This window comes from Candoia aspera, chromosome 6, assembly GCF_035149785.1.
Source record: "Candoia aspera isolate rCanAsp1 chromosome 6, rCanAsp1.hap2, whole genome shotgun sequence".
NCBI lineage: Eukaryota > Metazoa > Chordata > Lepidosauria > Squamata > Boidae > Candoia > Candoia aspera.
In genome coordinates, this window is record NC_086158.1 from 23,043,901 (window position 1) to 23,066,999 (window position 23,099).

At 37.0% G+C, this 23,099-nt stretch overlaps 1 protein-coding gene across 3 annotated transcripts in view; it reads right to left on the bottom strand.

The window, feature by feature from the left end:
* KCNAB1 (potassium voltage-gated channel subfamily A regulatory beta subunit 1) overlaps positions 1-23,099 on the bottom strand; it is a 176,991-nt gene that overhangs the window by 35,929 nt on the left and 117,963 nt on the right. For all 3 annotated transcript variants that reach the window (XM_063306525.1, XM_063306527.1, XM_063306526.1), the window contains exons 3-6: positions 11,126-11,163; positions 9,373-9,452; positions 7,111-7,155; positions 5,346-5,390 (exon numbers count right to left, since the gene is read on the bottom strand). In XM_063306525.1, coding sequence (XP_063162595.1) covers positions 5,346-5,390; positions 7,111-7,155; positions 9,373-9,452; positions 11,126-11,163 — 208 coding nt within the window. The remainder of the gene's footprint in view (positions 1-5,345; positions 5,391-7,110; positions 7,156-9,372; positions 9,453-11,125; positions 11,164-23,099) is intronic.

The following is a 23,099-nucleotide window of genomic DNA, read 5'->3' on the forward strand; positions in this document are numbered from 1 at the left end:
GTAAAATGAAGGACACAATAAAAGGAACAGATGTAGAATCCTTCCTAGTCATTCAGGGAGTTAATTGGGCCTTGGGGATGATGAATGCTCCTGCAGGCCTAATAAAAGACACCCATGTGTGTGTATGCGTATGTGCATGTGCATGTGCATGTGCATGTGCATGTACTCGTACAAAATCAGATGATCCATTTGAAAGTTTCCGCATGTAAGACTACAAATTGGAGCTGAGGCTTTCTTGGGATCTGAGGGATGTCTTCACTTCTTCCTGCTCTCTGCTGCTCCAGAAACCTCCTAGAAGTCAAAGTCAAAGTCAAAGTTGCATGTTCTGTCTGTTCTCCTCCCTACTATCCAGAGAGCATCAATGCTGCTGGAAAAAAAGAGAACAGGTTTTGAGTTTGAAGCAGCTCCAGCCCAAAATGAAAAGAAGAGACCACATCTTCATTCCCCTCACTCTCCTCGGCTCCCAATCTGGCATCTGGAAAAACAAAGATGATTCTTCTGCCTGGAGCACAGGGTGGAATCCACAAAACTCTTCCTCTTTCAGCTGCAGCATTCATGCTGAGGAAGGGAAGGAGAATAAGCAAAACAAATGGGAGAGGGTGTTCTTCTGAAATATATGTTAATGAAAGCCCAAGAGTTCAAATAGGATTTTAGAGCAGCCATTTGAGGAGGTGTTCAGGGAGAAAAAAAGGGTAACTATTGATCTCATTCCTGAGACCATCCTCAGAATCTAACTTATTTCACAACTCTTCCTAGCTAGGTAGAGAAGAAAGTGACTTCTTTGAAATATGGTTTCATCGTGGCTAATTGGGCTGAAGATTTTCTTCTGATGAAGCAACTGCAGATATAGCTTTGAGCAGAGCCGACATGCCAATCATCTCTGAAATCTTTCCTTTTAAGTTCCCAATTTACGGTATTGCTGGCAATTCAACTTCCACAACGAGGCAAGCTTCTGAAACCTCCAACCCAAAGGAACAAGATCTTTGCATAATGTCACCATTAAATCAAAATCACAGGCAACCAAGATGGAACATAGAGAAGAAAAACAGTGAAGCCGAGGAGAGGAATAGAATTAATATGGGGTACGTTATAAATATTTAACTAAATAAATCTGTTTCATAGTGTTCAGTTTCACCCCGCAATAAAAGTTGAATGGAAAATTTGAGGGAATCTTTATTCACTGGGGTCCCAGTTTAGCACAGCACACATGTATAAATAGAAATAAACTCATGAAGAATACCTACAGACAAATACTTAAAATACAAAAAGATAAGTAAAGTTATTAAGAAGATTCTATGACTTGACAGAAAGCCTGTATTTTTTAGCTTTCTGTAGTCATATTGGGGGAAAGAGGAAAGTAAGAAGTTCTCTATTTTTCCTGTAGGAAACAAGCTAAAGAGAAGATCCTAGGAGGAATTTTTCAGTCAGAGAAAAGACCACAGACAAAGGAAGAAACTATGAGAAAATCCCTTGACTGCCATCTCTACTCCTACCACTCAACAGAATAAAAGATGCAAAGGCTCAATGTTTCTGGAGTTGCATCTCTAACAAGCAAACCAACCCTCGTCAAACGCATCAAGCAAACTCACCAAATTCTCCCAGAAATCCTACTCTGGCTTCTCCCAGTAAGCTCCATATTCAACCCAGGCTCCACCCTTCGCAGTTTTAGAAAGCATGCCTTTTTTGTTGCAATATCTGCCTTTTGAAACACCATTCCCCTGAAGGTTAGATTGGCCCTGATTGTTGGTTGGAGCCCTTGAGGTTCTCAGCAGATTTCTAGCAGATTGGCTTTTTACCTCAGTTGTCATAAGAGGCGTTGTGATTTGCATTATGATGGGTGGTCATATAAATAGAATTAATAAACAATAACTTGATTAAAGTTGATTAACTAGCAAAAGGGATATTGAAGCTCTCAGCTGTCCGCAGGTCATGGTGCCTCTCCACCAATCGGTATTCTTTTAGGATGCACTGTGTGGTGCCGGCTTGTTGCCTTGTTTTTAACTGAATAAAGCATTTTTTAAAGCAAACCCATTCAGCTTTGCATAATTTAATCTCTAATTCTAAGGCTGGTTTTGGCACTTTGGAGATAATTTTAGCCAGTAAAATTTGTATGGCAGATAAGAGAAAAAAAATTCTTTTCTTTTTCATTTATCCCTGTATAGGGGGAGAAAGAGAGCAAGCGACAATGTGAGAGCACATGAGAGCAAGCTCTGGCCCCGTTCTCTATGAAAGAAAATGGTCGTCTTCATTTGGTCTTGTTGCAGGAAATGATCTGAGCTTATGCGCATGGGTGAGGCAGGTATTTTTAACTCTCTTACATTTAATAAAAAGCTTTCCTTTCTGCAAAAGCTGACTATTATTCACACCTACCCTGTTCCCTAACTGATAATAAGTATTACACGGAAGAGAATTCTGTTCCCCAAAGGTCTTATAGTTGAAATTATGCAACTGAGAAACAGCAGAGGAAGAGATGTAGTTATGATATAACGTTCAGAACTTCTAAAATAACATGTAAAATAGAAGATACTGTCGTTACTAAATTATGACATTTTATTTGTGTCACTTCAGACACCCCTGTTAAGCCCTAAGAGGCTGGGAAGCAAGAACCACTTGGATTTATGGAAAGATATTTATTGCTAGTAGAGTAATAGAATCTCAAAAGCCTACCAAAGTCAATCTCCCACACAACTTCTACCTAGTGTGATTTACAGCAGTTACTCTGAGTCTTCTACTCAAGCTTCTCTCCTCCCCAGGACTCAAAAATCTGTTCTGTAATGGCCTAGTTTCCCCCCGTCTTGCTGCTCCTTCAGTGTTCCCAAGGTCTGTTAGGCATTCCATCACAATACTTCCCCATCAGACTCACTGTTCCCCTCCACCATGAAATGCACGGAGGGTGATGACATCCCTTCCAGTCTACAAAGAAGGGCCAGACCTCTCCTCTTCCCTTTCAATGCCATTCCTCCCAGCCCTGGTAGCACATCTTCAGGTTGCCAGGGCTGGAAGAAGCTGGCAGGAGAAGTTGGGGGGAGATGTCTTGTTATATTACAGCATCTATTGGCATGCCTAAAAAAGCAGGTGATATGTGCTGGGAGGTTGTGGGGTAAAGTGGGAAATATCTACTTCACCATGCAGCCTTTCAGAACCAGCCGGCTGATTTTTCAGGCTACTTTTAAACATGGGTTTAGTGACCTTCTGAGAGGGTGCTATGCTCATGTTCAGACTCCCTCTGAACACAGGTTTACTGCTCTTTCAGAAGAATACTGAAACTGTGCTTAAAAGTAGCCCAACGAACAGATGACAAGGGTGTGGGGCAGCTGCTTGGTGCAGTGGGAAAGCTTCTTCCTGCTTCCTCTTACAACCATTCCCCAGTGTATCTGTCAGATGTGGAGGCTATTTTTAACCACTCGTTTACAGCTCTTCTGCAAGATCAGTAATCCCATGTTCAAAAGCAGCCCAAACGATGGACTTTTTGCGTGAAACAGAAAAGAATGAAATTATGATATATGGATTTCATGATTAATAATATTAGTTGACAATAGAAAAAATGGATGTTATATTGTAAACTTACAGTAAGAGTTCAATGTTGTAAAAAGAGTCAGGAGTCATTCCTTTTTCTATTTCTATTTCTATTTCTATTTCTGTTCTCTTTTCTCTTTTCTTTTTTTTCTGCACTTCTGTTCTCTTTCTCTTCCTTCATTAGTTTCAGTTAGATTTTATCTCTTTGTTTTAAAATTTAATAAAGTTATTATAAAAAAAGTACCCCAAACAACAGCTGACAGGCAAGTGAGGTCTCTGAATGTTAACATCTCGTTGTAGACCTCAGTCAGAGGTCCACTGTGAACTGGTAGAGAGGAAATGGCTTTCTTTTGCTTCACACTGCAACTCCTCCGGCCGCTGCTAGTCCAAGGATCAACTTGGAGACTTGGTGAGTTCTCAAAACTACCAAGTTTGAAACAATCAGATTCTCCTACAGCCCAAACAAGAATAGCTCTGAAGGACAATGTACAGGGATTAGAAGGAAGGGAGCAAGCCTGCACCAGCCTAAAGCTTCAAGTGGCCAACAGGTGGCAGGCCAGTATCTCACTGTGACATGGACTGAATGGTTGATGAAGCATGTCAGATTGCAGCCAAGGCAAAATTTCCATGGCTTGTTCTTGCTTAAAGGGAAAAAGACTATCTTAACCCTGGAACAGCCAAGGATAATGTTAAGTTGCCTCAGGTATGAATGGGATGAGATAAAAACAACCACATGAGGAAAAAAGGATGCCAGGACATGTTTAGCTATGGTTAGGTAAAAATAGGGAAATACTCCATGTTTCACTGTGATATTTCTGTGTTCAAGAGAAGTATCCTTTTTCACAACATTTCAACATTTCTGGGACTCCCTGCAAAGAGTCAGGTTTATGGTTTGAACTAAAAACTGCACACTAAATATACAATCCAATGCCAAGTTTGTTTCACATATTTCAATCTTCAGATGAAATATTACATTGCCAAATATGTTGCATTTTTATTTCTTTTTGAATATGTGCATGGTATTTGACTGTGAAATTGAACTGTGTTATGAACATGTAAATCAAATTATCATTATTATTTTGCACTTTATGCAAAAATCTATATTCAGCAAATCTCTGGACAAATCTAGATTTTAGGCGATTTACAGATCACACTAAGCCATGGTTTAACTCTGCTTCATTGAACAAGGCACAAGGGGTGTGCTAGACCATAAATCAGATAAGCCATGTTACAGTTTAGCATTTTGCATGAACTAAGCTACTGTGCAGGAAATGCGAACTTGCCAATCCATGTTGACATTGTAATGTGTTGCTTGCAGATAAAAACTGCTTGATCCAAACTTAAATCTTTCCAGCAAATTCATTATCTCCAACTGAGCTCTGCAACCAGATGTAAAACTGGTTATGGAAATTCAGAGACTCCCTTTTTTTCCCTACAGCTTGCTTGTATGTGCTTTGAGAAAGTTAGGATAAAAATACATTCAACAGACTTCACTGCCCATATTGCCTGCCCAAAAAAGGGCCTTTGAAGGGGAGAATGAGAAACAGGAGAGAGTTTAGCATTAACATGAGCATTTCCCATAAGTTCTCCTTTTCCAGCATGAGAAGATCATCTGTACATGTGTTTACCAAGACAGTAATCAGTTTTAAAATCAAAAGGTTTGCTTATTCTTTTTTGGAAGAAGCCAGATTAGTGCTTTGACCAACCAAGATGTAATACAGCACCAGATCATGTTGATACTTATATAAACATATATACTATATAAGTACACACACACATAGTGAGATAAATATATTATTTCTATAGCACAGGAATTCACATATACTTACTTTCCACCCCAGTAGAGTTTTGTTGTAATGACCAGACTTGATCTCCTAAACAAACAAAACACATTAACATTTCAATTTTGTTCAAAACAGATTACTGAAGAAATACCATTTTAGTTTAGTTTGGGTTCTTCCTAACCTCCTACAACTTCAAAGAAGCTTGTCCAATTTAAGCTATGGCTCTAAAGAGAAAGTTATCTAAAAGACTTAGCACAGTTGCTGACATTATGGCCTCTACATGTTAAGTTGTAATGTTGTGACCGAATGCTCAGTATAATTTTTCTTCAGAAAACATCCATAGTATGAGGGATTCGAGAAAATAAAGGAGAGACACCTTAACTTCATGCCAAATAACTAAAATACATGCTGAGTCAGTTCTCAGCTACAGAATGTTCCCATTTATTAGCAGTTGGCAATGAGCATGTGCAACATCTGAGTGCCCATGGAACCACAGAATTAAAAAAAAAACTGTAATAATATAATAATACAATACAATATAAATAATTCTTTCTTTTTTCTTTATTCAATTGTTCTAATTTTTTCTGTTCATGTTCTATTTTAAAAATACTATTAGTAGGAAGTAGTAGAAAGAAGAAGTAGCAGCAGTTGAAGCTAAAATTTCATATGATTCTCTCAAAAGAGATCTCTCAAGATCTTGGGAGTAAAATCACATAAATTCTCACAAAATATGGTATTTCAGCCATTTGCTTGTTTGTATTAGGCATCTGAAAACATTTCTAACCTATGTTATGTGCATTTGCTTCTTTCCCTCAAAAAGAGAGTGAGAAATTTCTTCTGTTCTTCATCATTTCCCTGAATTACCATGTGACTGGTGTGATCTCTCTACAAAGCACCAAACACGTTGGGCTTTTTAAAGGTTAACAAAGTAAAAGAGGTTATGTGATCTCCATTTCCATCTCTGTTAATTTTGGCAAGTTTTTCTACAATATTTTTTTCAGTAATAAAGTATTGGGTTGGGAAAACTACTCTGCAAAATTGGCAGCAGAAAGAAAAAGGTTTTTGAAGATCTACACATCCCTAATCTGTAGTTCTTTCAGACAGGCACTCTGGGGAGGATATATGTTGGCACTGTATTTTCAAACAGTCGAACCAGGACAAGGTCAATGGGCTTGCAAAGGTAAAGCTGAATGCCCACTCTTTAATAACCCGCTTGCACAACAGGGGAGCAAATTCTGACAGATATCTAAATCAATGTCCCCCCCAGAAAAGTGAGAGAATGGGTTTAGCCCTTAAACATCCTTCCTTTCCCTTTGCCTGTGAAGGAAAGTGAGAAGAAATTGTGACATTACTGCAGATAGATACATACAGCATTACTTCCTAGGATTTTTCTATAAACTGGTAGAATGCCTGGACACATACAAAAAACCAGGACAATCTCAATAAAATTGGTACCTGTATAACCCTAAATATACAGAAACTTGGAAAAGCTACACTGCCTTAGAACTGTGTCCCTGGTGTTTATTTAAAGATATCTTCAAAGCTTGGCCTACCTGATAGCTCCATAAGGGCGAGGTGTTGGAAGCATACCAGCTTCTTAAACAAATAGTCAATAGAGCAGTTGGTAGAAGTTGGTCTCTACGGTCTCTTGCAGAAATAAGAAGCTCAGTATTAGCCAGGCAATAAGCCTGGATATGAGATCAGTTCTGCAAAGCCTTAGAAACAATCTGGAGGAATTCTCTGAGTCTGAATTTATTGTTCTCCTTTCTACAGTTAACACAAAGAGCATACAAACAGCAAAACATCCTACCTCCAGCCTTTCTTTTTTATAATGTTTCCCAAAATAATTTCAGCCCTGTAAGAACAATAAAAACATATGCAGATAAGTATTCTTTTTGCAGGCTACCTATGCCATTCATTTGTTTCCCTATACACAATATCAATCCTTATTTAATCATTTGTAGTTTCATACAAAGAGAATATTGCAAGTTTGAATAGATCACCTGTTCCCACTCTTTCTTATATAGTTAATAACTTCAGTGTTGGAACTGGACAGAAATAAAATAAACTTTTAGCTGTACATGCAGCACAGAAGACTTTCATCCACTATAATTTCTTAGTTCTGCCAAGTATGCCAAGGTATTATGCCATGGTTTAGAGTTTTTCAGTTTAGAAACAGTTTCTCAGTTGGAGGGAACAGAAAATGCTTTGGTTGCTGACTTGTATAAAAGGAGAAATAAAGAGGCTTCAAGCAAGGACAAAAGATTGATGCACATCTTAGCTTATGATTGCATGCATCTTGGTCTTTATCTTTGAGGTAGAGATGCAATATAAATATCATAGATGTTAAGTCACATGTGAACCAATGTTTTATTTTCTCTCTCTCTCTCTCCTTATTTAACTAAATCATTTTGCTCTGTCTCCAAATGTCACAGCAGAGTTTGTGTCTATGGAGAGCAAAATGTCACAATTTTTACTCAGAAAATATCACCTAATCATCTGGCCACAAAATACAAACCAAACAATCAGTGGTGCCTTGGATCACATCTTCAGGATATGGAATATTTTTTTGTTGTGCTCAAACTGTCTTATGAAATGTTAGTATTTTTTCAGAAGGCAGACTTCCAATATTCTTTTACCTCTAAGTAAGTAACTCTTCACTTTTTACAAGTTCAAAGCCTTTTGTTTTTGGTTCTAATGAAGATCTTGAGATTGGAGGCTAAAATCTAGAGGAACCCAGGTTCAGAGTAAGTGTTGTACAAGTCTTGCTGCATTTGAAGTCCCTAAATATATTCAGTACACATACAGAATTGCAGAAATAAGATATATGGAGATCCAGAGAATTGAGAGAAATCCAGTTAAATAGAACAAGAAGGACATCAGATGGATTGCCTGTGTGTGTGTGTGTGTGTGTGTTGTATCTGTGTGTATGTAAAGAAACATGGATGAAAATGGGGTAAGCATACTGATAGAATCCCCCAAAACTTCTGAGTTTTTGCAGAGAACTCCATTGGCTTATGATGGTGTCAACCAAGGCAGAAGCTGTGCATGAGTTTGGCCTGGTTGTGATGGCTTTCTTCTGTTCCCTGAGTTCTGCCTACTACAGCGGTCCAGCTGTTGCAGCCATCTGTCAGCAGACCTGGAGAGAATTTTCAAAGTAATGACTATTTTTTGTGAAACAATTTTGCTCAGGCAGTTTCCACTACTGCATTAACACAAAGGAGTTACTGTAATCTTAAGAAATTGGACTATGTGAATCTCCTGTCCCCCACATATAATGAATGAAACAAATCCCTAGTTTTCCTGTCAGAAGGACAGCCACAAGAATTTTAATACAGAATAGTATGTGAAACAGATAGAAACACGTTAAAAAATGTGCAATGGAAGTCACAGCACAGGGCTTTTGGTTTTAATTAAGTGCAAGGAAGTAGCACTTGTAACATGATTTAAGACAGTTTGCCATCAACCTGGTACTTTTCAGATGGGTTGGACTTCAGCTCACATAATCCTTAGCCAGAATAACTAGATATTATAGTAGTTGTTTTTATAAGACTAGTGAGATGACATTGTCCCATTCTTAGACTGCCTGGAACTACTTATTTAGATGGAATTGGCAGGTTAAGAGGGATAAGTTGAGGGTGAAATTCTGAAGTACACTGAGCTGCCACTGAAGTATATTCTCCTGTAATATGGGCTACAATGCCAAATTTCTCCATATCAGTTATGTGAAATGGAGACAGGGAAATCCTCACTAATTTAAACCAATTTCTTCTATCTTACATTCTTTTCTGTCTTGTTAGGCCAAGAACACAGGAAGCTGTCTTATCCTGAATAAGTCCATTGATCCATCTAACCTAATATGGCTGATACTGATAAACAGCAGATCTCCATATTTTCACACAGGAGTTTTCCCAGTCCTATATGGAGAGGCCAGGGTTAAACATGGAATTTTTTAAAAATGAACTACAGTTCAACCACTGACCGATATGGTTCCTACTTGCAAAGCCAAAATATTCAACTGAGAAATAAGACCACTACCTATGACAGGAAGAAGAGGAGCACAAATACGTACTTTCCAGCTGCATATACCTCTGCTGTGTCAAAGAGATTTACGCCACTTTCATATGCAATTGTCATTAGCTGTTCAGCCACCTTTGGGAAACAGAGGCATGAAATTAATCTGACATATAAAAACTCTCCCTTCCCAATCTTCCAAACTTTGCAGGAATAATTCATGAAATAGTTGCCCAGAAATGAATCAGAGTTTATTCCCAAATCTAGCTCAACTTTTAAATCATGGACAATGGACAGAACTTAGGGATGCAGGAAAGTAGATCACGACTATTTCTTAGCAATACTCCCCTTTTTGAACCTGAAATCTTTGTTCATACTAATTCCAAGTAGTTAAGCACATCAGCTTCCTAACTCATGGTTTGAAGCTGGTTTGTAATCACCTTCAACACTTAACCTTTATCTGATATACAGAGTAAATTGTAATAAACCACTTGATAGTTTTATCAAATAAGCTTAATTGTGATATACATAATAAATTCCCAACCATGAAAATTTTTGCTACAATATATTCATTAGCATTTAAGAAATCATAAGAATATTTGGCTTTGATTTTATTTTAGTGCTAACTACTGAGGAATGCAGCTTGATATCACATATTTAGGTGGAAGCAAGTCCCGATAATTGGGACAGGAGAGCCTATAATTAAAGATCAAGTTAGGGAAAAGAAAAAGCTATTTGCCACAGTCAAAGAAATATTGAAATATGCATATTTACTCCACAAAAAAGACCCACTAAATTCAATGAGAGTTGATTTCTCCTACATAAATAGGCATAATATTATAACTTAAAACACTGTTGTTATAAATCATAGGGAACATCAGAAGTTGGAGTGGCTAGGAAACACCCAATATATTATATTATATGATTGTGATAGATCATGTGTCTGAGAACAGTCATGGTTGAGTTCAAGATTTCCTGATTCGCATTTCATTCTCTTAATAGCTTTACTTTACTAAATAGCTTTACTTTACTTTACTTAATAGCTTTACTTTACTAAATAGCTTTATTGCACATCAATAAAGTACCTTGGCTTTATTGATGTGCAATATGCACAGAACAGCCAATTTTAGGTGGTCCACGTCTGGACCAAAAAATGTACAGTGTGTTTTATCTGGAAATGGCCCAGAGATATTGGTCTAAGCTTGGGTATGGCATGCATGTTTCAGGAGGTGGACAGCAGGAAAAAAGCAAGGCTATTGGCAACTGCAGGTAAGGGAAATGGAGATCCTGGGAAGATCAGGGGAGGAGTGAGCCAGCTAGTTGTGTATCCTGTTCAAGGGTGGTAGCTAAGGGGAGGGAAAGGAAAGGAAGGTGGTGAGAAAATTGGCAGGCAGGCTGCACACACGCCATGGAGAGGACATGGAGAGAGGGGAGGTTCTCCAGTCTTGTCAGCTAGCCCTGTAAGATCCCTCTAGATTTTTATTCAGCCAAAGCCCAGAACAAATCTGGCTTAGCTTTAAAGCGCATTCTTGCTATGAGTTCCATGTTAGTTTCTTTGGAGAGCAAATTTGCCAAATTTAAACTGGGTTGCTACATTAGATGAAATACTATACATTCAACTTGACTAAGAGAAATGAGGCTTTGGTTCCTCTATAATAAGATTATTCTTTGCCATATTCTGTGACAGAAATAATTATTCAGACTTCTGTGACATGGCTATTAATTTTAATGAAAACGTTACATTTTTGTGTTTATTTCTAGATTATTCAAGTTCTGTTTTCTAGATTGTCATTAAATTATATGTCACTCACCTCATCTGAAATTTGACCTCCAAATGTGACCCAGGTCCCTAGAAAGAAACAAAGAGATTTGTTAAAGTTTGGGACATTCTTTTCTTACACCAAAATACATTATAATTAGGAAGTTTGTTCCTTATGGAATCTCCTGATGTTTGATTTGTTTGAGGGATCCATTATCTTATGAGCAAGTACTTCAGGACACTGAAGTTTAACCATTGTACTAGCTGACCAGCTCCAGCTCCCTAAACAGCTTAAAACAAAGTAGGGATTCCTCCCTTTTGTCCAAAACATGGCTGAAAATGTCTTGAGATTATGTGGATGCTTCCATACCACAAGCATGGATGGCTCTGGGACCAGTGCCAGATTTGATAAACCTCTTCTGGGTTTGGGAGCTGAGCTAATTTATTTCTAACTCTTCTCTGGTTTCTCAGAAGCAGCAGCAAAGCTGGCATTTTCCTCTGATGTGCTACAATTTGGCCTCCATTGTGGGTGGTTCTTTTCCCATTGGGGGAACTCTTGCCGCACCCTGGCTCGTGAGCTCAAACCAAGCATTCCTCTTCCTTCTCTCCCGGTTCACCAATTTATTCCTGCAACTTCTCTCTTCTTGTATACATTGAAATAGATCTTCCCCCTTCCCCAATGCAGATGCTTTGGCATCCTGAAACGAGTTCTTGCTTATAAGGCATGCTGACACGCCATCAATGCATCTTTACAACTTGCAGGAAATTTGCAATGCAACAGTAGAATGGTGGCCAGGAAGCTTTGGAGCATTTCAATGCTTTTGTTTTACAGTTTTATAATCAATCTTCCCTTAAGCCCACAGTTTTCTAAACAAACCACAAGAGAACTGCACAGAAATACACACACTGAAAACATGTACTGACTATGTCTGTGCTAAAAAAACATGAAATAACATTACTCTCTTGTGTGTGGCAAGGCAGTAAGGGAATTTTTGTTATTCTACAATCAGTATTAGCTCAGGAGGTGGACCCTGATTGTATGATATTCTTTGTACCTTCTGCATTAGATTCAAATTTGTATTGTCTTTCTTTACTTTTCTTTTTTTACCATAGCTAAATAAATTAAGAATACAATCTATTTGCAATAAATTCCATGGGAATAAATGGAGCTGTACAAGAGCAAGCTGTTTCCACAAAAGCTTGCATCATAGAAATTTTGTTAGTCTTTTAAATGAATAAACAGTAAAATGTCTATCTTTCTCAAAGTGAGAAGTTAGCACAAGAAAACCAAGCCACTTGATCAGAATTAACTAAAAATATCCACATGCTTAAAGTACAGATCAATTTTTATATTTAATTTTTGTAATTACAAACCAAACACACAAATACAGCAGAATGTTCTAATACACTTACTGTATAACTATACTTTATTGTAATACAGTTCTAAAGAGTTCACGGTTAGGGTTTCTGCAATTCAAGTTTGTATAACCTGGAAGATGACAATACATGCACACCTTACTTGCTCATTCCCACAGGCAAATACTTCTGAACTATGTTATTCAAGTATATTTGCAACATTGGCTGATCAATTCTTCACCTATTTCTTCCACAGTAACCTTCCCTGTTCTAGAAGACCGATTTTTGATATTCAGTATCTGCCAGTGAGGAAAAAAATCCCTACCTTTGTTTAATAGATAGAGATAAAAAACTATTAGACCCTGCTGATCAGTAAAAAACTGAAATAGCCTTTGTTTCTGTTCTCACGGGTAAGCTTTACACATTGTGATGTGGAAAGCAGAGTGCTGAAGTGTGAAAAATCGAATTAAAACATCACCCTTTGCACATTGTTACCTAGTTACCATGTCACTTTGATTCAGTCACAGTTACAAAGCAAGCTCAAAGATGCCAAACTCAGTGTATGCATGCTCTAATACATGTGAGTATCAGGACTTCAACTGGGGAGATAGAGAAATTTTATAAAGCACTATCAGTATTTTCCTAGTTTTAGACCAATCATGTATCCGGAGGCTTCCAAAACTGACACTATTCAAGTATTCCCTACAAATCAGGAAGATGGACATCTCTTGCAGATATAATTCAAGCACTCAACACATACATACGAGCTAGGGCCTCAAATTATTGTATTTCCCTCTCCTAGCCAAAGGTCTCCAAGGCAGTTCACGAAATAAACTATAGGTGACATCATAAATCCAAAAAAAAATCTCAAACAATTCAATATGTCCATTATATTTTACTGGACCCCTCAAAAGTGTTTTTAAAAAGCTGGCACTCATGTTGTCTATACTAGAGATATAGTAAATCTGATGGAACTTTGGTATTTTTGTTACAGGTGTATCTACTTGTAATTACTTATTGGTTAAATATTATCACAGTGGTGAACCAGGTTCTTGAAGGCAGTTAAATGTTAATGTTTTGTTAAACTATATTTCAAAAATCTGGAATCTTTCAGTCTGTGAAGAATTTTGGATATACTGAGTTTAGATCATTATGAAAAAGTGATTATGTTCTCGCAGACGAATGTTTGTGTCCCAGATTCTAAAAGATGCCTTAACAAGATGTATCAATTCTCAGCCTTGAATCAGCTTTGTACATTGAAGGACTGGCAACACCAGACAGTATGATCAAGTAATTCATTACTCAAAACCTGAATCATAATGATGAAATTGAAGAAGGTTACATAATTTCAATAAGCTGACTGATCCTTTAAATGATATTTTAAATATATATGTAAAATTAGATATAATTTAGGAATGTGGGCAGGAATGAACTTTTGTTGTTGTTGTTGAGTTGTTAAAGTTTTTGTTTTGTGGGGATGTGTCTTTCTCTCTGTTTTCTGTTTTTTATCCCCCCCACCATAACTTAGTTCTTTTTTTCTTCTTCTTTCTTTTTCTCACCATAAAACTCTTTTTATATAATAGGGTTGGGTTCCTTTTAAAATAATTTGTACAACAGTAATTGTAACATAGTTATATAGTGATTTAGTTTATTTATAAGAATATAAATTTATAACTACTTTTTAAAATGAAATGTTACTTGCAATATTTTAAAAGTTTAATAAAAAATGACCATGGAATGAAAGGAAAAAATAGGGCAGATTTAAAAGATACCAATAGATTTGTTCTTATAAGCTGAGCAACTCTTCTTTCAGTATTGTCCATCAGGGGCTAGATTTCCTTGCAGATTTGATCTGGCCACATCATCACCTCCAGATCTGCTTGTGAAAATTCTTCTCCAGGAATCAATTAACTGCATTCTGACATGGCAGTCTTACCCTCTGGCACCCAAATTGATCTAAATGATACAGACATGCTCATATAGTTTTCTTGGCAAAAATACAGAATTGGTTTGTCATTGCCTTATTCTGTGTTGGACTGTGGAGTTCCTGCTTCAAAGTGGTCTGCCTTCTCTCACACCTGCAGAATCCAACCTGCCCATACTTTTGTTGGGGATCACTCATTAGCTTCACCATCCCCTTTTTTGCCTTACAAACGAAAGAAGCTCTGACGAGTGCTACTCTCAAGGTCATTGAAGCTACTGACATATATCAGGATGATAATGATAGCCAAGATAATGAAGGGTAATGATACAGTATTTCTATGACAATAAAGATCAGAATAATGAAAGCATTTTTTTCCAGTGGTAATGTACTTAATGCTAATAAAGAACCAAAGAAGAGAACTGCCTTTGAATTATGAATTTGGAGATGTTACTAAGAATACCATGGATGCAAGAATAATAATAAAAATTGATGATGGACCAGAAGAACTACTATGCTTGGGAAGACTGAGAGAAGTAGAAGAGGAAAACAACAGGTACAGTGAATAGGTTTGATCAGGGGATCACTAGGATGTCCTTGGGAGAGCTGCAGATGATCACTTGATGGCAGGCATGTGTCCATATAGTCACCAGGGGTCAGGCCTAACTAGAACGCTTGGGGTCTTTCTATGTGGCCCTCTAAAGATCACTGTCTATATGTTTCTCTGTGGAGGACAGACTGTAGAAGAGTCCTCTCTGTAATACTGTAATAAGTAGTCTAATTTCATTTGGTGGCACAGAAGGCTCTCAAATTTCCACGTTAGTCCATTGGTCTCAAAATGTATTTATAGACCAATCTTATAAAATGTATTAATAGACCAATATATGATTAGGATAGGATTATGGAGATATACATTTATTTCCTAGTCCTAATATATTCCTGAATGAATATATTTCCTATTTTATCATGACACTGGCCAAATAACAGTCCTTTGGTATATGATTTTTTTCTTTGGTTTTCCTTATATCGCTTTTCTTTTTTATACATGGGCTAAGTTTCTTGTGGGCAGGGATAGTTTACTATGTTTTTGTAAAGCTTGGAAAAGAAGTGAGACCAACAAAATCACAAAAAGAGATAATTAATGGAGTTAATTTAGAAAACAAAATAATCTGTATGGCTGAATAAATATTGTATGGTAGACAAATTAACATGTTAAAGTTTCTATGGTTTTAGTGGAATAGGATGGTATTATGAAAGACCTATCAACTAAAATTCTGAAGGACTTCTACCATCTCTGAAAACTCTTAATTTGAAAAGTTGTTTGAAAGTTTAATCACAAGGGGACAAAGTAATTATGATTCTGCTTGTGGTTCCCACGAGATCTGGTTTTGCATTTGAAGTGAAGATATGAATTTTAATATTCACTTCTTCCAGTGAATGTGGAACCCCCAGATATATCAGAACTGTGGCTGCCAGGAATTCCAGAATATGGTTGTATTGGTTACCATATGTGAAGTGATATACTGTATAAATGTTAAGCATTAGTGCTCTCTCATAAAATAGAATCAATCTGGTGCCCCAGTTGTCTGGGGAGAAGAAGACAAAAATGGACAAATGGAAATATTTCTCTAGTATTGCATATTTTCAGCTATAAGTTAACTCTGTCCTATGTTCACATTCATTTATGGATATGTAAATTGCTGTGGATTTTTGTGCACAACATCATCTATGAATATATTATATTCAATTTATCCTAATATAAATTGTTTCTTGCAAGTTCATTTCCCTAATACTTTTCCAAAACAAGTGCCCAAATCACATGACCATGGGTGATGCTGTGATGGTTGTGTGAGGATCAGTCATAAGTTGTTTTTTTGGGCACCGTCGTTAAGTCCATCACTAAACAAATGGTTGTTAAGTGAAGACTACCTGTAGCATGGCATGTTAGGGTAAATTAAAGAAATTTTGTGCTACCTTACATCAGTAAATGAAACAACTGGGGAGATGGTAGAATGATTGGCAGAGCAAATGTAAAATATGACTACACAGGAATGAAGTGATAGCAATAAAGGTAGCTAAAAAAGTGTCTGCAGAATGCATATTTTTCTAGTTCTAAAATTTACTTTCACAGATTCTTTCATTCTCTATGAAGGCTCTTACAATCCTTCCTTTGAAGACAATTTCATTTTCAATCATTTCCATTATATTTTTGCTAAAGTAATGTATTACCATAGGAATGAGATAAATCTTAAACCAATTTACAAGCAATTCAGAAAGACTGTTATGAACAAGACTTTGAGAGTATTTAAGTTTTGAGGCAGAGGTAAACTGCAAATGCTTTTGTCCACAAGTTGGAATATGAAAATCCAGAGCACAAAAAATGAGCATACTAGTTGATTGCTTCTATTACTGAAATATTGGGCATCACAACAGAGAACACACACCCTGCTGATTATCAGTGAAGAAACCATGATTATTTTAAGATGCTTAGCAGTGGAGGTTTTTTTTAAAAAAAAAAAATTCAGAACATAGAAAGTGGCTTTATAAAGCTATCTATGTTTGTCTGACTTCCCTTGCTTGGTTTCAGGGAAGAAATCTTTCTCATGTTACTGGTATTTTTGAAAGATGAGGCGCAGGGGATTAAATCTGCTACATGTTTCTGGCAAAGGTATGTTTTCTACCACTGAACTACATCAACTTTCCATTTATGTCTTTTCAATCCCACAACATGGGATTAGCCAGCTGTTATAAAAGGGACTCTATATCAATAGACAATATCAAGAAATAAATATTTGTGAAACAATATGAAAGGTTATTCTGAATCATTATTAAAACCACAAGATGGATATTTTAACTTGCTTCAAAGTCATTATCATTGTATGCAAACAGATAGCTAGGGGATTTAATTTAATTTACTCAGTTTAGGCATCACTCGATTTCAAATGACTCTGGGAAGCTCTTTTGGTCTATCTTTGTGACAGGCTGGCCTTAATTTGCAATGGCATACATGAAACTTAATATCTATAGCCTGGGAGTGAGCAAGCTAAAAGTTATATATAATACAAGCCTGTTGGTGAGACAGCAACCTCTGGGGCACATAGCTTAATGAGCTGTACACTTTAATTAAAATTATGTTTTGTGTCTCTATGTGCGCTGTTTTTAATGTTAGCCATGCCAAATGTTCTTTCCTCAGACAAACATCTACACTTTGCATAGGTTTATGTATGATACAAATATTTGTATCATATATAAACAATATAATTATATATACATGATTATAATTTAATCATATGTAACCTGCTGGTACAATATTACCAAAATTGTAAGATCAGGCCCCCCTACAAGGCATAATTCTGCCTCCCTTCTAAGATCTGCTAATGGTATTTTATGAGACTAAGATATTCTGCCTCATCAGGTTCCCAAAAAGGATACAGTGCAGACTGGGGAGGAATGGACAAGAGAAACTTGGAATTGGAAGGTCCCCAAATCCTTCCAATTCCCGTCCCATGCCTCTGATCCAGGAGAATCTTGAAGCAACCATGGTAGGTACGTAGGTAACTGATATGCTATTCTTAACGGCTGGTTGCTGGCAGAGTTTGGGATTTTGGGATTAATCCATCACTGAAATGCTCCTATTTCCCATCAGGATTGCAATGTAATATGCCATGAAGATCTCCTTCCTCACATATTTGTTAACCTAGGTCACAATCCCTACAGCTAAGTCAATAAGTGGATGAAAAATAGGCAGCAAACCCCACACTCACTTGCAATCATTTGCAAGCAAACATCCAAGCTCGGAGAGCACCAAGTACTCCACAGTTCAACCCTGAGCTACAGATATTCTCTTCTATTGGAGGATGACAAAGCAAGCCATTGTGATTAGAAAGACTTTTATTCTAGGTATTACACAGTGTGGGATAACATGAGAACAGTACTGTGTGGAAAATGTATTTTTGAAGTTTCAAGTTGGGAGCAGACTTTGTAACAATAATGTTACCTGAATAGACACAACTTCTTTTCTTCTACGAATTGCCAAACCAGAAGACCCATAGCCCAATTCATGAATTTATGTTATTTTAAAAATGTATTTCTCTAATAGTTTTCATTCAGTAATTTCTTGGGTGCCTATGGTAGACAGCATGATCTGTTTCTACATTTCAGGACTTTTAGCCATATGTTCATTCCATCCAATGCTAGCCTTTATTTTTAAGGTTTTCAGTAGTTTTGTTTCTTTGTTTCAAGGTCAGCCTAAAATACTGCATTTGCCCTACATATTTACATAAACATTTTAATAATTTTCTCACCAAATATACATTTTAAAATGCATTTATTCCTGAAGTACTCATTTTATATACATAAAATAAAAATAATGCACTTTTTAAAACTGAGGGCAATACTGCAAAATCCAGACAAATGAGGAATCCAAAGGACAGGTGTGTTCAAGGACTCATGGATCAAATTAGTTTATTCTGATATATTCAATTCTCAAGCGTCCCTGCAAAGCAATAAATCTAACTGCAAATCCAATTTACATTCCCAAAAGCTGCATGACTTTTTCAAAAAGAAAGAAAGAATCCAAAAGCCTACACTCATGGAACCACAATATATTCACCTCTTCCTCGTGACTTACGTATTTTGCAGCAGGATTTCAGCAGGGATTCAAGAACCATAACACTGATTCAAACTGCTGGGTATGGTGGCAGTACCATTAAAAAAAAAAAAAGACTGCATTTCATTCCTTCTACAAGTTCTGCATATTCTTACAGCCCAACTACCCAAAGTTTATGACTCAGAATCTGGGGGTGGGAAAGAGTATACTGAGCTGGTTTGGAATGATTAATGGATTAAGCATTGCTTCCTTAGAGCTGCATGTGTAGCAAACCGTTCCCAAATATCAAATGGTTTCAAGCTTGCTGTTAAATACGTTGTTACTGAAACATTTGGACTTAGATACTACTATAAAAATTCGACACTTCCAATAGATTAAAAGCAGAAAGGAATGAAAAAGCCAATTAAGTTTCTCGAAGAGTTGCCAAAGGAAGATCACACTTTCTGTTGGACATATGTATGTTTCCCCTTGGCAATCCATTCTCGCAGTATATCCAAGGGGATTTTTCGCACTCAGACCACGCAGACAACTATTTATAATAACTGTATGGCAAGCAGCCATTCATTTTATTTCCAAAGTTAGGATTATACAAAAGAAATTCTTATTTTAGGCTATGTGAATGAAATGTATTTTATAAAAACAAAACGCTAAAAAGATGGAATACCATTACCTATCTAGTTTGGGATTTTTAAAAAGGCAGCAAAGAGTACAATAATTATTTCTTTTATAATGAACCACTCTGCAATATCATGGTAATGGCTGAATATCTCAAATGTATGGAGAAAGTCAACAAAGTGCAAATAGATATATTTACTAAGCTGCACTGATTATGCGTAAGAGACCAAGATTTCCAATAAACAATCTCCAAAATCTTCAGCTGATAATTCTAGATTTTCAGGTCCGACATGATACATCAGCTTCAGTCCCATTTTAAATGTTTCCAGCAAGGATGAGAACTTAAGATGAGCCATCAAAATCCTTTAAGACAGACTTTCCCAAACTGAATTTCTCCTCGCATGTTGGACTTCAACTCCAAGAATCACCAGACAACACAATCCTTGGTAATGTTGATTAGGGTTTATACTAAGTTTAAAGAATTTGAAATGCAATAAAGCATATAAGCAATTTAAAATATTAAAATAATTTAAATACAGATTACAAATCCTACAAGCCATGTCCACAGATAGTGGAGTAGCTCCATCATGAAAGACCATGTGTCAAGACAATAAAAATCTATAACTCAGGGGTTGTAGTAAAGTTAGAAAAACAAGTGAAACTGGTGCAGACTGGTAAAGGCATGCCATAAGAAACAAGGAAATAACCTGGGTGCCTAGGGTAATAATTAGCCAAAGGCAGAAGAGAGGAATTGACAATGAAGATATTGAAGTGGTAAATGGCTTTCAGCTTTTTAAGATCAACTATCAATAGTAAAGGAACCAGCAGTCAGGAAATATACTACAGACTAGCACTTGGTAGAGTATCGATAAAGGCCTTGGAAAAGGTATTCAGATGCAGTGATGTGTCTATACCTTCAAATATCAGAAATATACAGGCAATACTTTCCCCTGTGACTCTTTTAACTTCCTGGGACCCAATATATAATTTAAAAATAATCTCTCTCCCACTGGGACTAATTATGGAGGACTAGCACCATTTTATGATTTGTTGAGAGTATTGCATTATCTTTGCAAATCAACCTTCATATATCATATCTTGTGAGTTACTTTTTTAAAAATAAATTTTGATTTTGTTTTTCTCTTGTTAGGATTTAGAGTGGTATCAGTCTTTGATGGCTCCAGGATGGGAAGAGAACACAGCAAAGCAGCTACATGGATGTGGCCCTTGTAAAAAAAATGTTTATGTGTATACAAGTGAAAGGTGTGGAACAGTGGGTAGAAAACAGAAAAAGTATGTACCCCTGTGAAAGAAAAGTGCTTGGGGTGGTGGGGAACAGCTAAAAGAAACTGAGAAATTTGTGTGTTAGAGAAGTGTTATGCTTACCCAGACTGAATATAAAGACAGAGTCTTCGTAGGATTTTGTCCAGTGACACATGGCAAACAACAGCCCTGGCTAACTAGCTTATTCCTAAATACCAAAAGAAAATAATTCATTTAATTTGGTAGGGTCAAAAGTCCACCCACTTATAATAAAAAGGGCAAAGAATGATCATCAGGCATTTGTACCACTTGTTACTGAGATGTGGTCATTAGCAGGAAAGATAGGGAGCTCTTCACAGTGTTGCTAGAAAACAGTACATTCCCCACCTTGAGTTATTTATAAAAATAATGAAGGTGGGATAAAAAAAATCTAACCCCCCCCCCAAAAAACAGAAAGTTGCTAGACTGTGGCAGGAAAGGACATCAATAGCAACAACAGTCTATATAGGTTTGGTCAGTACACATCTAACGTTATTATTTTAGTTTTATTTATTTAACAAATTTCTATCGCTGCCCATCTACCTAAGAACTCTAGACAGCAAACAAAATAAAAACACTGTACAATTATCAAAATCCATTAAAACAGGAAAAAATCATCAACAACCCAAAGTTAGGGCCCCAGCAAAATCTTGCATCCTGGTTAAACACAACCATGCCAGCTCCATCAACATCCTGGCCCCAGTGCCTGGGGGAAAAGCCAGGTCTTCACTGCTTTCCTGAAAGCCCATTGGGCCAGGGTCATCCATCTCTCTAGGGGGAGGCTGTTCCATAAGGCAGGTGCCATGGCAGAGAAGGCATGTTTCTGAGGCCCCACAAGGCGACACTGGTTCACTGAAGGGGCCTGGAGCATGCCAACCCTGCCAGATGCAAGTAACCTACCTGCGTGCTATGTTGACAGGTGACAACCAGCTTCAGTATCTTTATTTTATTTTATTATTTTATTTTACCCAACACTATTACTTGCTGGGAATTACCATAAAATTTGTCCAGGCTTTGACTGGATTTGCATTGCTGATCTGTTGATCTCATGACTGCACCCCATCTCATTTTGGCATTGCAAACCAATGATTTACTCCCTCTGCCCAAAGAAGAGACAGAACGTATAGGGAAAGAGCAAATTGGGTATGAGCAGCAAGAATACACTGCTGATATCATATATTTGGTCCTTTCAGTCCACTTTTTACTTCACTTCTACATGTGTCAGCCCTATGAGGTAGCCCAGGTCAAATAACAGATACCGCATAAGCCTAAACTACTTTTATCAGAATGCCTATAGTATAACAGAATCTTGCAAGTCTGAATGTGCTTCCCCTCCTCCTTCTTTCATCCCTGCCTTGGGTGGTTTTACAAGTTTCTACCTTTGCATGGGCTTAAGCCATGTATTTCTGTTTGTTGCCTTGGCAATGGATCTTCCCTCTCTCTGTCAAGGCCATTTTCTCTACTCTCTAGAACATGCCACTCCAAGGTTTAAACCAAAGTTCCTGTCTCAATGAAAGTCAATCAGTTTTATACAATATTACTTAGGACAACTTCTGCCTTCCTTTAATAGCTAAGTAATAAGGAGAACAGTTTCATTATACTAGTTGCATACACTATTTTCTGCATAGGTATTCAGGATTAAACAAGAGGAATGGCTGCATATATTATTGCCAGCATACAGATGGATGTTGTTTTGGAAACCAGACCATTCCATGCATTAAGAGACAGGACTTACAGTATGTGCGCATATACTACTCAATAACTTCACTTCTAGGAAAGAAGCTGTACTCTAAGGAACATTTTTAGGAAATCACATTAACATTTAGGAATCTTCCCTCAAGCAACATTCAGGTAAAATGGGGCCATGCTTTAGGTGGTAAGTAGCTGAAGTCTCTGTGTTACGAATTAAAAATTCCTTCTACTGTAGTTTACAGGTCCCTGGTAAGAATACTGACTACCACTTACTCTGAGTTGACTTAATATCTAGAAAGTCATCTAAATAAATAAGGAATTTAGGAACAATTGTACACCACCCAGAGTCACTTGCAAGATGGGTGGTGCAGAAATATGAGAAATAAATAAAAATAAATAAATAAACAGGGAAGTTCCAATTTTAGCCCAGGGGACTGACTCTCTCTAGTCATATCTATATGATAAATTTCCTCAAGATAAATCTGATTCCAGGCTCTACAAAGCCTTAGGAACTGTCACATTTGATTATTA